General features: G+C 34.0%; 1 protein-coding gene and 1 pseudogene across 2 annotated transcripts in view; both read right to left on the reverse strand.

Moving 5' to 3' along the window:
* Nucleotides 1-18,229, reverse strand: part of LOC145249765 (centrosomal protein of 112 kDa-like) — a 777,157-nt gene that overhangs the window by 306,932 nt on the left and 451,996 nt on the right. For both annotated transcript variants that reach the window (XM_080111687.1, XM_080111688.1), the window contains one exon: nucleotides 15,587-15,689. In XM_080111687.1, coding sequence (XP_079967813.1) covers nucleotides 15,587-15,689 — 103 coding nt within the window. The remainder of the gene's footprint in view (nucleotides 1-15,586; nucleotides 15,690-18,229) is intronic.
* On the reverse strand, nucleotides 17,140-17,257 carry LOC145249940 (5S ribosomal RNA; annotated as a pseudogene).

Genomic DNA, 18,229 nt, shown 5'->3' on the forward strand with positions numbered 1-18,229 from the left:
AGAGATAGATGAAGAAAGTGGCCGTGGAATTTTCACGGGTCCCACTAGTTTGAGTTAATGTAGTTCAATGCAAAGGGGTGGTGGTGGCTGAAAACACTACATGATCATTCAGATTAAAAAATAAGGTGAATGTCCTTCCTGAAAATTAAAATACATCAAATTTGGATTAAATTCTTACAAGAGGTATTAAACATCAATTAATAAATATTATCAAAATTTCAGTTTTCAAAAGAGCATTACCACTGTGGACCAAGTGAAAAGCTTATGATGCATGTGTATGCAGAGTATGATGATGTAGAGAAGTGAAACCAAACCAGTGAGGGTTGAGGACATGAGTTGCATGGAGAGAAATGATATGAGAATGATACGATGTGTAATGTGAGTTGTAAAGATAGGCTTAGTTCTGATGACCTCAGAGGAAGATTATCTGGACAGTATAGAAAGATTTGTAATGGACAGTAGACTTTGATGGTGTTAGTGCTGGGATGATTAATCGGAATCAGGAATTGGAAAAATCGGAATTGGGGGGGGGGGGGGGTATCGGAATCGATATCGGAAAAATTTGGGCCTATTTTCCGAAAACAATTCTTTTGTCTTTTTTTATTTGATTTTGTTTAAAGCAAGATCTTCTACTGGTGGTACTAATGATAGAATAATATTTATTGATTTCAAATTATCATTCAAACTAAAATCTATAGATCATCGTCCACAAGTGTATTTTTATGCACGAGAAAATAGCTGCGCATTTAACATGTGTCTTTTTACAGTAATCGGAACAAATAAGAACTATATTTAGAGTTTTATAAAGAATTGGAATCGGAATCCGTAATTGTCTCGGAATCGGGAAAAATATTGGAATCCTCCCATTACTAGATGGTATGATCACAGTAGAGAAGTAGCTAGTAGATGTAGAACAGTTGAAGTAGAAGATTGGTTGGAAGGGAAAGGCGAAAGAAAATATGAAAAGACATGATAACACAAGAGGAAGGGGGGATAAATTAAAGAATTGAACAGAGATAGATTAGCTTGGAAGTCAATTTCAAAAAGCAGATATAACAGATGATGATGATATCTCCTCAAGGCTTTCTTTCAAACAATACTTTGCTATTATTATTTGCAATCTAAAAAAAAAAACTATCATAAGTTGTCGAGATCAAAGCAAATATTTCAATTATTTTCTGATGTTATTATCATAATCGTCTGATCATCTTTTTGCAGGTTTAAATGCGATCAAACAATTCGAAAAAGTCACTTCTGAAATCTGAAACTAATTTGCTAAAGGTTATAACAAAGATGAAAGGAGTCGCTTTTGTGGAAATTACCTCGATCAAAAGAATGCATCACTTTGTAAAACAATCAAACCTCCAAGACATAAGAAACTTTTTGGTTTTTACATACGTTCTTTAGTTTGTCGATATGTCATTCTGTTCGTCTGTCACGCTCACGTTTGAAATTGCATTTTCATCAGTCTATGTGCAGATGAAAAGGGTGCTTTTTAATTAAGATTAGCCAAAGAATCAAAAGAATCAAGTAATTCTATATGTCAGTCAGTAAGGCTTAAGTTTAAAATATAATTTTTGTTGGCCAGTCATGCTTAAGCTTGATAGCATTTTTGTTGGTTGATCATGCTCAAGTTTGAAAAAGCATTTTCCTGCTTAAGTATCAAATAGCAATTTTGTTGGTCTGACATGCTTAAGTTTGAAATAACATTTTCATGCTCAGGTTTGAAATAGTACTTTTATACCCAAGTTGGAAATAGCAATTTTGTTGATCTGTTATGCTTATGTTTAAAATAACATTTTCATGTTTAAATTTGAAATAGTGTTTTCATGCTCAAGTTGGAAATAGCATTTTCATTCTCAAGTTTGAAATAGCATTTTTGTTGGTCTGTCACAATTTAGTATGCAATCACATTTCCATCCCTGATGCACAGATTTAACAGACGCATCTTAGAATGTCTCCATTCTTGTTTGTTTGTTTTTTATTTGCATCGCTCAACAACGGGAATAATTTTTTTGTCTAAACACGTTTGACTATAAAATGGCCAATAGAATATTTCCGAAAAGAAAGACGTCAGTTTTTTTTTTGTTTTTTGTTTTTTTTGTTTGTTTTTTTTTTGTTTTTGATTGTATCGCTTTTAATGGAGACATTTTTATTAAATTAAAGTTAAAAATAGAAAAAAATTATACGGTATTCAATCAATCAAAATCTCTTTTTTTTTCATGTGCATAAAGGTAAAAGAAGACTACGATAGGGGGTGAGGGTTGTGAGTACTTTGTGACTGAGCTGGGATATATGTAATTCAATTTTAATGGATCGCATCAAATATATTGTGCAAATACATCGAGAAGAATGAGAAAATTATCTCAAATTGTTTTTGCAAAAGTTCTTTACCCAAAGAGGAACTCAAAGAATTGACGGCTGGAGAATTAGAGTTTAACACATTCATACATTCCAAAGATTTCCAGATGGTTAATTTGGAAACATTCAGTGTTTTTGAATGTCTTGCAATCGTTTCGTAGTATTTTACCACTGCTCTGTATTTGTGCATAGAGCACTTTTTAGTTGTATATTGACTTTTAAATTGTAAACATCTTCGATTTACTTATATATAGAAAGAAAAATTCTGGAATCTTGTATTTCTTTTCAATTGACAGCTGACGAACGCCCTAAACCATGATTTGTGTAGGTAAAAACAATTGTTTACATTAAAATGTTCTTTTTTTTAATATTTGAAACATTTACTATATTATATTTTGAGCTCTAGTATTGCATTACTATTGAGCTTTTACTCCAACATATGTGAGAATTTAAAGGAATTCATTATATATATATATATATATATATATATATATATATATATATATATATATATATAAATGCACAATTACAGAGCTCCCACGCAATTCTCCCATAATAGACAATAACATTTTGCCACCAAATTATCCTTCCTCCAACCCTCCCTCTGATATAATTATTAATCCAACAAACGAATCAACCAGCCCCTCTATTTTCAATCATACAACCATCTATAATAATAATAATAATAATAATAATAATAATAATAATAATAATAATAATAATAATAATAATAATATTTTTCATAGCAGCCATCTTAACACTGATAACTCTAATTATCCCCTCCAAACCAATCCTGCTACAATCACTGTCCTACCCTCTGTTCATCAAAATAAACACAATTTAAATTCTCTTCCCAGTATAAATCAACAAATTAATATTAATTCTCGACCCCTAGCTATTAATAAAACATATACATATATTGGTGCTACTTCAACTTTAATAAAGAAAAGAATTTCAAACCACACTTCTTCTTTCAATAACCAAAATTCAAATAATAACCAGGGAACTTCTCTAACTACACTGGTTAAAAAGCTTAATTCTGCCAATACCTACTTTTCAATTAAATGGACCATCCTAAAAAAAGTTAAGTCTTATACTCCAGGATCTAAGTCTTGTCACCTCTGTACATCTGAAGCTATAGCTATTATAACCTCCCCTCAAAGTAGTAATATAATAAACTCTAAAAACGAACTGATCTCCTATTGCAAACATATGTCCAAGTTTAAATATGGTAAATTTGAAATTACATAGCTATTAAGTTAACCCTTCAAATATATATCTTTTCCCATAATTTTTTTTATTTTATTTTATTTATTTATTTTTTATTTTTTATCTTACCTTCTAAGCTTTTTATATTTTTAATTTTATTTGTTTTTCTTTATTTCTTTGGCTGGTTTTCCATCTGCTGTCTCCGTTTTATGGTATAAGTATACCTATTAATTAAATATATACATCAACCTACTCATTTTTATTCTATATATTTGTTTACTTATATTTTACTATATGCATTTATATACACATTTATTTGCCTTATTCCGGAGTTTGTAGATACCGGCCGGTCCCTCCCCTTAAATTGTATGTAAGTATGTATGTTTTTGTTTAAATTGTATTTTTTGGGGGGGATATGTTTTTGGATATGTGTATATATTTATGCATGCGTGTGTGTGTGTTTGTGTATATATATGTATATATATATGTGTGTGTGTGTTATTGTATATGCATACATATATGTATATACATGTATATACATGTGTGTATGTATGTACATGTATGTGTGCATTTGTGTGTCTGTATGTATGTATGTATATGTATGTGTATGTGTGTATATATATATATAGATATATATGTATGTGTGTATATATGTATATAGAGGGTTTTTTTTTTTTTAATTTAAATTTTTAAATTTTTAATTTTCAATTTTTAATTTATTTACTTTCATTTTTTTTAATATAATAGACGCTCCATTTCATAAACTTAACAATCTATTTGTTCTTCTGACTCGTGGTTCTTAATTTAATTCTGGGACTTTCACGTGCATATCTAAGTTGACCTAATTATTAACGCTAACTTTCGCGCTTTTTGTCTGGATCAGTTTGACCTTGCTTTTCAAATTTAAACTTTCACCGCTTTTCCGTTTTTTTTTGTTTTTTTTTAAACCTTAATTTACTTGATTCCTCCAGCTCCAGCCTTGACAGACGTGTTTTAAATATTCTCTCCAGTGCTTTTTCTTTTAATGATTTGGAATTTATTCCATTGGCGATTTTTTCCAAGGAACTCTGCCTTTTGGATCATTTTGGACCATTTGGAACTTACCCATTGGATTGGAAATTTTTAATTTGACCGTTTTGGATTTTACCATTCTTGGATTTTTTACCCTTCACCGGACTATCCATTCATGTGAAATCTTTTTATCATTTTTCTTTTGCCTCCTATTCCCCTTACCTCACCATTTTTTTAACCAAGTGAGATCTGTAACTTACTTGTAGTTTCATTAAATACTTTTACATACAAAATCCGATCCCGCATTTTGCTAATTCCTGCCCTCTGATGAGAAGGAGAGTATTTCTTCGAAACTCCGCTGATTAAGGACTATCCACTTATCTTGTGCTTCCTTTTTAAAATTAAATATGTTTTTAACTCTTTTTCAAGATGTCTTTTAACATGTTTTATTAATCATTTGTTCATATATATATATATATATATATATGTATATATATATATATGTATATATATATATATATATTTAGTCACCCACATAGAGTATTATTTCGCTGTTTAAAGCTCATCAGTGCAGCTAGACAAGCAATTACAAGTGAGAATGTGTGTGTGAGGACACTTCTCAACGTATATATTCAAGGATTTTTTAATCTACAGACTTGAAATTTGGTATCGGGTATTCAGACATGTGCAAAACTTTTTAATCGGATTTCATCCAGAAAAAGAAGAAGTAGTAGCAGTGAATTTATCATTGCTGAAGAGAAGAATGCAGACACACCGGAGGATGTGTTAACCTCCTGCCATCAAAGGAAGTTGATAGCAACTGATTTAACATGCCGGACCTGTGGGATGAGATTTGGGTTAAGACTTTCCTTCCATTTTTTGTGTAAAACAAAATAACTTTTTATACACCAAAAATAATTACAAATAAAGCCTTCTTTGAAAAAAAAACCCAAACATTTTTCCTTAAAACTAAACGAGAAAACAAAAATTTGCAAAAAGAAAAGAAAAGAGAGTATTCCTAACAATTTCTCTTGAAACCCCCACCCCCACATTTTTAAAGAAAAAGATTTTTTGAAAAAAATAGTAAAACTTCACTTTTAATTTATTTACAAGAAAAAATAACTATTTCTTCATTAAATTTGAGTTCATGTTTTTATTTACTGGATTTCAATGTTCTTTTTCCAATGAATGAAACAAAATTACCATTGTAATTTGTATGAAATAAATGTGTTTTTTATACCATTGGAATTTGTATGAAATAAATCTGTGTTTTTACCATTGTAGTTTGTATTAAATAAATATGTGTTTTACCAATGTAATTTGTATGAAATAAATGTGTGTTTTACCATTGTAATTTGTATGAATAAATATGTGTTTTACCATTGTAATTTGTATGAAATAAATGTGTGTTTTACCAATGTAATTTGTATGAAATAAATATGTTTTTTACCATTGTAACTTGTATGATATAAATGTGTGTTTTACCATTGTAATTTGTATGAAATAAATGTGTGTTTTACCATTGTAATTTGTATGAAATAAATGTGTTTTTTACCATTGTAATTTGTATGAAATAAATGTGTTTTTTACCATTGTAATTTGTATGAAATAAATGTGTTTTTTACCATTGTAACTTGTATGAAATAAATGTGTTTCTTTACCATTGTAATTTGTATGAAATAAATGTGTTTTTTACCATTGTAATTTGTATGAAATAAATGTTTGTTTTACCATTGTAATTTGTATGAAATAAATGTGTTTTTTACCATTTAATTTGTATGAAATAAATGTGTTTTTTTTACCATTGTAATTTGTATGAAATAAATGTGTTTTTTTACCATTGTAATTTGTATGAAATAAATGTTTTTTTACCAATGTAATTTGTATTAAATATTTTTGTTAGGTTTTTTTGTAGCTTTTAAAAAATTGAGGAAATATTCTCGACCTTTTCCGGTTATTTCTGTCAGCTGTCGAGCGTCCCGAGCCAACTATGGAGAAATCACAGGTCGTATAATGCATAAGTATCCATTTTATATATAAGATATTTAACTGGCTTTGCAAATTCACTTTTCCTTATTCAAACAATCTAACCTAAACTCAATGGGTGACCAAAGGGGTCGCATATTTCTCATACTTGTTTAAATGTGCAGAGAAGTGCATTGATGCAATCTGCATAAGAATGTGAACGAGTTTGTTAAAAGCAGTTGTGCATTTGTCTGCATCGGAACGTGCATGCGAATAAATGCACAGCAAATGGCAATGAAAGAAGGGATTTAAATGTACATCAGCTGCAGTTCTATTAGAATGAAATGTTAATGGCGGATAAGAACAGCTCGGGTACTTGGCATGCGTGATTGCGTTTGTGGAGAAGTAGAAGGGGGTAGGAAGGTCTGAAAGCAAGTCAATTGAAAAAAGAACAAAAACGGAAGTAAAAAAAAAAAAGGAATCTGTGGGGTAGAACTAAAAAAAACAAAAATTTCCTCTTTTTTCATTCTTGGTCTTTTTTTATGAGCATAAGAAGGAGAAAGGAAAGGAAAAGACTTAAAGGGAATACAAAAAAAACGGGACAAAATGAAAGTTACGGCATAGACAAGGGATTCAAAGAAAAGAAAACAAGAAGGTACAGAAAGATGGGGACAGAGAGAACAGAAAGAAATGGGAGTGAGGAAGAAGGGAGAATTGGAATGTATGAAAAGAAATAAGAAAGAAGGAAAAGAAAGATGGAGAAAGAGAGAATAAGTGGAAACGAGAAAGAGAAAGAAGAGAGAAAGAGGAGACAAGAGAAAGGTAAATAAAACTTGTACTGTCATCATGTTTTTTTAACGAGTGTCAGTTGGGTTAGGGGAAGCCGAACAGGGGGTTATGCAGAATATCACACATGCATCACAAGTAGACCATCAGCTGACCCTCCATCAACTAGGACTGTGGCCTCAGGAAAGCCCACCGGGGATGAGTGCAGGGTCCCTTTCCATGCGCGCCATGGCACTGCAAACATCCCGATATTATTCAACTGTTGATGGAGCAGCCGCTCTAAGCACTACCAAAGAGTTAGGGATCCTGTACTACCAGTCGGAAACAGTAGCCAGTAACTGTCAATCCGGTACCCTCAACCCTTCGGAGGAAGGTCAACCCAATCTAATTGCTCAGGCATATGTGGTACTCAAGCATTCTCAAGTGCCCAGCTTTAGGGGTGGGGTGTGTCGGGAGTGGGGAAACGGCGTTCATTGCCCTAGACAAGAAACAAGATCTACCACTGGGTGTTTCTGTCGAATCACTGTGATAGTATCTCTGCGCCTGACTAATAGGCAAAGAAGGAGTATGGGAGCCGGGCGATAGGCAGGACCTATCTACTCCTTAAGCATTTTAGGTTTGCAAACCGGTAATTTGATTGAGTCACCAGCTCTAGGAAGGTTGTCATCCAAGACTGAAGAGGCCTCCCTCCTCTTTGGTTTGGTTTCAGAGTTTTCCTTCTCCTAGACGGATGATCTGGAAAGATCTACTGGGTCTGTCACCACTGAGAGGGTTTGCTCCGCGCCTGGGTTCTAATCCAGGTATTTCTGCGACCCCGCGTGGTTAGTTAATGTTATTGGGTTAGTTTGTAGAGGTTATATCTGCTAAAATAGTTACACTCCTCAAAGTGGATTAGGGACATTGTTATTTCATTGTTACTGGATAAAGAGGTTGAGTAGAGCTCATGCAGTGTAAGCAACTATGATTGTAAGGAGGCTTGTTAGGAGGAGATAATGTGGTTTGAGGCTTTCTCTTTTGTATATATATGTAAAAGATCCTTCTACTCCAGTAGTTTCTTCCCCAGAACTGCTAGACTTTGGAATTCCATTCCGGGTCACTGCTTCCCCAACTGTACTGACATGCATAAGTTCAAGTGCAACGTGAACCAACATCTCGCTGCCCTAATCCCTACATAGTACCCCAGTAGATGTTTCCCCTGATAGTAGCCCCCTACACCAAAGTGGCAATGTGCCTTGTTTGGGGTGAAAATGTAATAAAAAAAAAAAAAAAAAAAAAAAAATCTGAAAAAAAAAAAATGCAGATCAAATCAAATAAAAGAAAGAAAACATGAAAAAAAGTGAAGAAACAGTTAAGTGTGAAAATAATGTTGGAGTTTTTTGTTTGTTTGTTTTGTTTTATTAAGCCTGGGTCTGATATTGCGACATCTTTCAAGGCATGAAACGAAATCAGTTAAAACTGAAAGCCGTTAGACTCTAAAGAAAGACCCGAATGTCATGATCGGCAGATGTTTTCTTGCTGGCTAATATGGGGACCCGGTCAGCATGCTATGTATGAGAACTTCTCTAATTTCAGGAACAAGAATACCACAGCTCAAAAAACAGGTAGTCCCTCTAATTTCCGGTACATTAATAACACAGACCAAATTTAGGAAATCAGAAATGAACAATACAACAGAGCCAAAACCGAAAGGGAGAAATGGATCACAAAAGGGAATCGGTTCGTAATGGAACAAAGACGTTCTCAAGAGAAGTTGGTTTTCAGAGCTGGAGTTAACGGAAATCCAAGGAAAGATAAATGGACCCTGTCTAAATGGAAAGATTAGTGACGGATACAACAGCCCAGATGTGACAAGAATACTCCATGGTTGAGCGAATGGTGGCTTTGTAAAGATATAGGATATTCTCAGGCGTGGGCAATTTTCTATCCTGGTAGAGGGAATCCACCTTCTTTGGAGCACTGCAGAAATAACTCCAGAAGAAAGTGGCAACAAGAAGCAAATAAAAAATCTATGGCCACGACTACTGACAACAATGCAATGGAACAAAGTACAGCAGATAAAGACATTCTCAAAAGAAATTAGTTTTCAGAGTTGGAACTAATGGAAATCCAATGGAATATAAATGATCTAATAGATCAAGAACCCTTCTACCTTTAGTGAAACCTCACATAAAGAAGATGGACAAAATATAAGCACTGAAACTGATGACACCAATAACGATGAAATCATAGAAGTCACCCAGGAAGAAACATCAGAAGTAGAAAACATCAAACGATTTATGAATAAAAGAAAACTCACATCTCTAATGCACGAAAAATAGAAGAAAGAAAAATTAGAAACAGAAAAAGTAAACACTCTTCCCATCCATCTCAACAGAGATCATCACAAATACAAATAACTTACTTTATGCAAACGCCAAATAAACAAACTTCAAAAAGAAGCCAAAGTCATAAATAGGATGGAAGAGAACAGAAAATGATGGAAAAAGAGTAATATGATTCACAAAGAAGAAAGACGTAATAAGAAACATGAAAAACTAAAACAAAAATAGCAACAAAACAGGGAAGATTGAAACAATACAAATACAAATCTGAACAGTATAAACAAAATAGGACTTTTGAAAACAATAAAAACTAATTTTATCAATATGAAAAGTACAAGAACAGAACAACTGGATCCGATGGATACAAAACACTTCTGGAGCAAGATATGGGAAAATCAACAAGACCACAATAAAAATGAAAAACATGAAAGAAATCAATCAGAAAATTGGAGAAGGAAGAGAAATCGAAATTACTGACTAAAGAAGCGTTCAAGGCAACCCTAAGAAAAATGGCAAACTAAAAAGCACCAGGTCATGATGGAATACTTTCACACTGATTATAAAAAATTCACGATCCTATGTGAAAGACTAAAGCAAAGCCTTACATGCATCCATAAAACATAGATATACTAATTTGTTAAGGAATCTATTGGCTTTGATATAATAAATTTCATTTTAGGATATTAAATTATAAGACTTGTATTTAATAACTTTGTGGACAATATTTCAGATTGTTGTTCCTTCTAACACAAAGTGTTCTTTTGCAATTGACTTCAGGGATCTTCTAGGATTACCATCAACAGCTGTACTTGTCAAATCAGTTCAGATGTTCTAATGCTATCAATGTGTTTAGAATATCTCTTATGTTTTGATAATGATGATTACTTTTCTGTCTTAAGCCTTTAATCTATATATATATATATATATATATATATATATATATATATATATATATATATATATATATATAAAAGGGACAACGACAGCACATGTTTTTGTATGTCCAAGAAAGGCTTTCTTTTTTTGGGGAGGGGGGGGTATTGACTATGTTACATTTATTTAGAACTTTTTATATACTTCCCAGATTATAATATCTATGATTTGCAAACGGACGTCGTCTCTACATTTATTTTGATCGACTTTTAAAAAAATCCCTGCTTTCGCCGTGCTTGTTTGTCTTCCCCGTATAAATAAAGCGAAACTAATTGAAGCAAATACAACTCCCCCTGCGGGGCTGGACACCAAAGTTCAATCAAAAACCATGTGTAGGGGAAACTCCACATATAAGACCATTGCTCTTGTTGCAATCAGTTATTGGTCAATGTAGGGCAACCCTTCATACCAATTGTCACTATCCAGCTCCCCTACTCCCCGGGAAGCTGGTCCCCATTTTCCCCTTCACTCTCCACATTAAAAAACGACCTTGTACCTAATTTGCTCAGTGGGGAAGCAAATAAATCCGGCAACTCCCTGGCCTTCCGGCCGGGACGTCCAGAAAAGCAATTAACTTGGATCATTGTAGGGGGAAACCCTTCCTATCGGACAATTGCCATTCATTGGACACTGCCAGAGCTTCCCCTTTTTGTAGGGAGCTGGTTTTCCCCAACATCGTGGGGAAAACAGGTCAGGAAGCTGATAGCTTAACTGCCCTCCAGCAAGACATTCATTTCTGCGCCTGTGTGAACTTATTAGCAAGTCAACTTTTTGATTGACATTGATAAATTTGAACGCTTTTCACTTCCTCTCACATCGTAGGATAGCGGTAAGATGCCACAGAAGAGACGTTCAAGCCTGTCTTTGTTTTATCATTACTTCCATGACAAGTGCTCGTCTGAGCTCCAATCTCTGGTTCCCCCCCCTTGCCAATCTTTCACGATAAACACCCGTCTAGCTGAAACCACTGTCAAAAATTTTCCCCACTCCTTATTTGTGCCAAAATCAAAACGTAGATTCCATGAACAAAGCTTCTTTCTTAAAACTGCACACCTATGGAACTCTCTTCAGTTCGCCTGTTTCCCACTTGACTACAACTTGGATGTCTTCAAGTCCAACATAAACAAATTCCTGATGAACCGCCCCCTTAAGTAAGACACTTTATAAAATCTCCTATACTAACGATTACTACGATGCTATCCCATTGATTACTGTACACGCAATAACCCTTATCCCCGAGTGGCTTTCGGTCCTTGATAAGTAGTGACTACCTTGTAAAAAAAAGAAATTCTACAAAAATTGGATTTCTACCCCTTTTTTTGGCCCTTTTGCATAAAGCTAAATATAACCCACATTACGCAACTTTACGATTTGTATCTCTGTTCCAAAATTCATAATAATTAGCTAAATAGTTCAGGACTTAATCTAGTATATGCATATATACCAACATATGCACATATTTTGAATAAACGGACAAAATACATCTGAAATCACATTTAAGATGCAAATATTTGATTAAAAATCATTCGATTTTTCTTGTTTAAACTTGACTTTTTTCTTATTAATTTCGAATAACAAAATATCCATCATCAGAGAAAGTTTTTTTCCCATTATTAGAAATGTTCTTGTCTTGTGTTGCTATCGAAACGGTGGTCAGATGTTGTTACATGACGTAGGTGAAGAAAATCTCTTTAACTGAACATTTTTTACACAGTTGGTCGCAGTCATGTAATGAGATTTGACAAAGAAAGATCTTTAATAATTTAAAATTTTGAATGAACTGACAAAATGTCTTTGAAAGTTTAAACTGCAATCTTATACGTAGTTTCAAAGGCATTTTATTATGTTTATTAAAAATTGTTTTATCATTGTTTATCCAAATTTTTGGATTTCGTAAAGATCTTTCTAATAGTTTTTGCCAAATCTCATTACATACCCAACTTTATGCAGAGATACAACTTCAAATGTTAAAAATAATATATGTTCTCAAATAGTTTACACACCCTGTGCCTGATATACACGTGTGTATGCGTACAACAAAATCAATGAAAGCAAATTAAATGAGAAATCGAGGTGTTTCTGATAAACGATCTGGAATAAAGTCAAGAATGAGAGTTCAATAGAAACGTTGTTTTAATTTGAATAAAATAAAATAAAATACGCATCAAGTGCGCTTGAAAGCCAAATTACAACGTAATGTTAGAAAAATAAACAAATATTTTATTTATTGGAAATTTGTCACAAATATATTTCGGAGGTATACTCCATCTTCAGTATGTTGTTTTGTTTCTTTTTTTTTTCCTTTCTTTCTTCCTTGCCATGTTGTAAAGTTGGAGAAAGAAGTCTGTTTGTATAGAGCCATGCGTTGTATCTGGCGGTTGTATTTTGAAATGTTTGAACTGTGCGTAGGTAACGTTGTGATTTGGTTTCAAGCGTACTTAATGCATATTTTATTTTATTCAAATTAAAACAACGTTTCTATTGAACTCTCATTCCTGACGTTATTCTCACGTTACCTATGCACAGTTCAAACATTTCAAAATGCAACCGCCAGATACAACGCGCGGCTCTATACAAACAGACTTTTTTTCTCCAAATTTACAACATGGCAAGGAAGAAGAAAAGGAAAAAAGAAACAAAACACACTGAAGATGGAGTATACCTCTGAAATATATTTGTGATAAATTTCAAACAAGTAAAATATTTGTTTATTTTCCTAATATTACGTTGTGATTTGGCTTTCAAGCGCACTTGATGCGTATTTTATTTGATCTGGAATAAAGGTTTTTCGACTTATCTTTATTATCAAAAAAATCACACGCAGTGACATTATGAAAACTCGCTTGTTCAGACGTCCATTGTCTACAGCTGCAAGATGTGGTTGATAAAAGCTGCGGATCTTAAAAACTGGAAGTGCTCGACTTATACTGCCTCTATTGAATCCTGGGAGTTTGCTGGCACTAATCCGTCTTCCTTGACACGAAGCAGTATCATTCCTCCCTCGCAATCAATCTCTTTTAAAGAGAAGTATCTGCTGGTTAAACCACACTGCACGCTGCAATGCAGGAGAGTTTATCCACAAATCAATAGCTCCAGAAATACTCTAAGACGCCTAAAAGGCCAGTTGGAGATGTTGTTATACAGCATCAAAGCCAAAGTTGAATTTAGCTCTGGTCCACAAATCTACAGTGCTCGCCGTTGTTCCCAAGACTGGCTCCCCATCACTATATGGCTGCTGTGGACCATCGTGCATGGTATGCATTCATTCTGGACGCTACATGTTTTACGGGTGAATATCGCCTCAAGTCAATACAATAAAAATGAATTGTCAATTCGACAGCAGTGTTAAAATAACGACAATTCCAAATTGAAATTTCTTAGAACAAAGAATCGTTCAACATTTTGTTTTATGTTGGAATCTTGTTACAATTGTTTTCTTTACGTTGCATCCGTTTCAAATGCCATCATTTGTTGATGCAAATAGGACGACTGGATTCTTAAAAGAGCTCATATTCATTTAAATCAGGCCTGTCAAACTTAGAGTCATAGGAGTCACTTAGAGTTGTCACAAGGACTGCATTCCTACAATTCTAACTGAAGTTTAATAAAAATTGTTGCAGAATATTTTCTTCTAATTTAGAGATATGTAATAGTTTAGTGCTGTTAAAGAATCTAACTATAAACGCACATATAGAAATTAGTATGACATAAATGTGTTTTTTATTTCAATATAAGGAAAATTTTAATTAATGATTCAAGTGTATCCAAATGCAACAGCAACAAATCCAATCCACAAAAATGCCAATAGTTCAAAATGGACAAATACTCAAACATTTTCATGTTTAGTCCCGAAGCTTGACACCTCTTGTTTCTTTGATATGTCACGCTGAATTTTCTGTGCAGTTATGAGTTTTATCAGAGATTAGCGGGGGTACCCGACGTTGCCCGGGTGTATGGCAGTCTAGTAAGGATCCACAGGGGGTGGATTAAAAGGTATTTAAAAAAAAAAAGTGGTAAGTAGTGGAGATTCCCAGCATTGCTTGGGTCAAGTAAGGAACCCCAGAGGGGATTAAAAAAAAATAAATTGGTGGTGGTGGTGGGGGGGGGTAGTAAACAAAAGTAGGCAGTTTGGGTGAAGAGAGGAAAAAAGTCATAGTAGGCAAGCAGGTAGGCTCGAACCTGTAACGCAAAGGAGGAAAGAAAAAAAAGTGATATCTTTGCCGATTTCTCCACCGTCCGATCGGAAGTTCAGAATGTTGAAATTAAGTGAAGTCAATCCAAATGATAGGATGATTGCAAAAATGGCGACGAAAAAAACAAACAAAATAAACGACACCCTCCTTGTAGAAAGTTTAGGCTGAGGAATTAATATTTTTGGCCAATTCTTTTATATTTATTGTCCGCAGGGTCGAGCTTTAAATTGAATCCAATCTTGTGAGGATCTGTCGCCTCTGGCGAAAGTTTTTTGAGTTTTCATGCCTGTAAATTCTTTGATGATAAAAATAGTGATAAGTCCAAAAAACGTAGTGTCTGTGACATCGTAAAGTTTCAATAAGTGCATTCAATGTCAGAATAGTCTTTTAAATGCAAGTAAGAAATCCTCATCAATTTTCCGACATTCCTCGTATTTTGATATTTTCTTCCCTCCCACTTTTTCAAAGATGCTGTCTGTTCAGGGCACAAATAAGCTTGCAATGAACTGCATGTTTGACATGCTTGATTTAAATAGCATCAGAAAGGTTAAAAAAAAGCTGCAACAAGATTGGGAATAAAGATAAAACAAATTAAAAAAACAATGAATACAGGAAATGAATAAACTCATCTGACCACGACAAGTGAGCGCCTCGACGTTTGCGTTTTAATGCGATAGAATTGATTTGCAAGCGGCAGAGACCATTTACATAGGATTACCATCAAAAGATGACATATGCACAACGATGCACCATTTAACTGTGCAGCGACTAACACTCACACATGCATAGGAATTTGCAAATATTTACCTGAGAAATATTTTGAAGAGAATGGCTCATTTGTAGTCGTTGTTGTTGTTGTATGGTTTGTATTGGATTCCAAAGAAATGGACTCGGAGGAAGACGAAATTACCTGAAAGTTAAAATAAAGAGTAAAAAATACAAATACATTATGGATAAAAGTAAACCTTCAAAAACAAAAACAGATATTGCAATATTCTTCGTATCTCGATTGAATCTTAACAATAGAAACATTTTCTGGGTTCCATGAATGTGCGGAATTTTTTATTTTATTAATCATTTTGTATTTATTAAACTTTTGTATTTAGAAAGACATAACTCTAACATTACATTTATTTGAGACTAGCAGGCTCCATAACATTATCCGGGGATGAATGAATATCCCTGCATACCCTTTTCTCAACTCCGAACACCATATTACAGTTTTCTTCTTTTCGTTTTTTTTTTTTTTTTGCTGTTTATAGATTTTTGACATGGTATTACAGGGTGGAACGATAAAATTGTCGCCCAAGAAAAAACTCTTTTTCCGTTCTATTTCCATTTGATGAAAACCGGTTTTCTTTTTTGTTACAGACTATCTACTAGTTGGTCAGTTGTGTACAAACCCTAAGAGCGATAGGAGCTTTCTATCATGTCTGAAAGTGAGACAATGTTCAAGGAGCAAGACCAGAGATGCGCCTCTGTACAACTCATGCTCTTTATCGATCCAAGTTATGACAACAGGACCACTGCCAGCACTCTCAAAATGCAAATCCAGGCGATTCAACGCTTGAGGGCAAAGCTCAATGAAGTTTCTTGCCACGGTTATGGTCTTTGGTGTGGTTTCAAGTGAGGATCACATCATGCCACCTCACATCTTCAAAGTCAGCTTGAAAGCCAACACCAAAATGTACCTGGATGTGCTCAAAAGTGTGGTGATCGCCTGGTGTAATCAGGTGGCCGCTGGTAGACCCTGAGTGTGGCAGCAGGACTCGACACCAGCCCACAAGTCTAAAGAGACCCAGACTTTGCTTCAGAAGGCATACAACGCCTTTGTACCATTCTCTCACTGGCCACCCCTCCCACCCCTGACCTGAACCCGCTGAACTACTTTGTTTGGTCATGCAGTGACAATATCTCCAACATGACTTCACACAATATTAAAGCCAGCCTGATCACCGCTATCCATCGAGTATTCACTAAGCTACCACCGGGGCTTGTGAAAAATGCATGCTCCTAATTCTGGATCCATATCAAAATGGTAATTGAAGCTGAAAGCGGCTACATTGAATAGATGGCAGCTCTACTACAAGTTACCTGAATTGATTTTTTCAATAAAGTTTGAAAATAAAGCTGTAGTGTTGTTATCTTCAGGACAACAAATTAATTGTTCCACCCTGTACTGTCAATACCTTCATTCAGTCTCAAGAGACAATGGATAGCCTCTGTAAGAGCAGACGTATGTGTAATTGTAAGACAAAGATTACGCTATCCCCAACCACACCTCTCCTGATTCAACACTGCTTGAGCCCAGTGTCAAGAAGTGCTAGACGACTGGAAACATCGCCGAGATAAGCAGAGAGCACACACAGCACCTGGAATTCCCAAATGGTCACCCATTTTAGCACTGACCAGGCTCGACGTTGCTTAATTTTGGTGATCTAATGGAAACCAGTGTGTCAATGTGATATTACTGTAAAACAATATAATACGAAATACTTCACTTACATTCCAAGATAGACAGAAAACAGACAAAAACGCTTTATTTATACTATAGACTTTATATTGCAATTACTAAGTTTGTATTTATTAAATATCTAAATTTAAAACTACATTAAATATAGGTTCCAAAACTATTTGGCATAATTTCATCAAATTTGACGTGAAACACCTTTCAATGTTGGACGTCACAGAGGAGTTTTTTTTAATAAAAAGGCAATTATTACTATTAATAACAACTAGTGTTACCCGTGGAAATTCCACAAGGGACTCATTCATATGTAATATATTTATGTTGGCATTCTGTAGATATTCAGTGTAAATGGAGACGCTCTGATATTATTGTAGCTATTTTGTTAAAACTGCAAAAGTATTTATCTAAGCTAGCAGGAATGCCCGGCATAGTCCAGTCGTAAAATATGCTTAATTATGACATTTTAATTCTTGCAGATTTTGTATATATTATTATAGAGTTAACGTTCTATCGATTTTTATATGCTATAACGCTGCGATTTCAAAAATAAACAAATATATCCATATAGCTTGGGTGCATCAGCTTGACTCGAAACCAAAACCAAAACTTATGAAAAATATATATATATATATATATATATATATATATATATATATATATAATTTGAGTTCCTTCAGCTATAATTGAAACTGAAACCAAAACTTATGAAGAATTCTTGGTAAAATTTTTTATTTCAAGAAATGGAAGTCTATAAGAGTTAAATGACAGTTACTCGGATGTAAGCGTGACACAGAAAATGAATAACACGCACGCTATCCTATTAACATATAGATAATACTTATATACTTTTTTTATTTTTTTTTTTTATTCAATTTTCACCCCAAACAAGGCACAGTGCCACTTTGAAGCAGGGGGCTACTATCAGGGACTTAATTAGCGGGGTCATTATGAAGGGAGATGAGTAGAAAGATGTTTGTTAA

The sequence above is a fragment of the Euprymna scolopes genome, chromosome 28 (assembly GCF_053919585.1).
Source record: "Euprymna scolopes isolate OS-2025 chromosome 28, ASM5391958v1, whole genome shotgun sequence".
Taxonomy (NCBI): Eukaryota; Metazoa; Mollusca; class Cephalopoda; order Sepiida; family Sepiolidae; genus Euprymna; species Euprymna scolopes.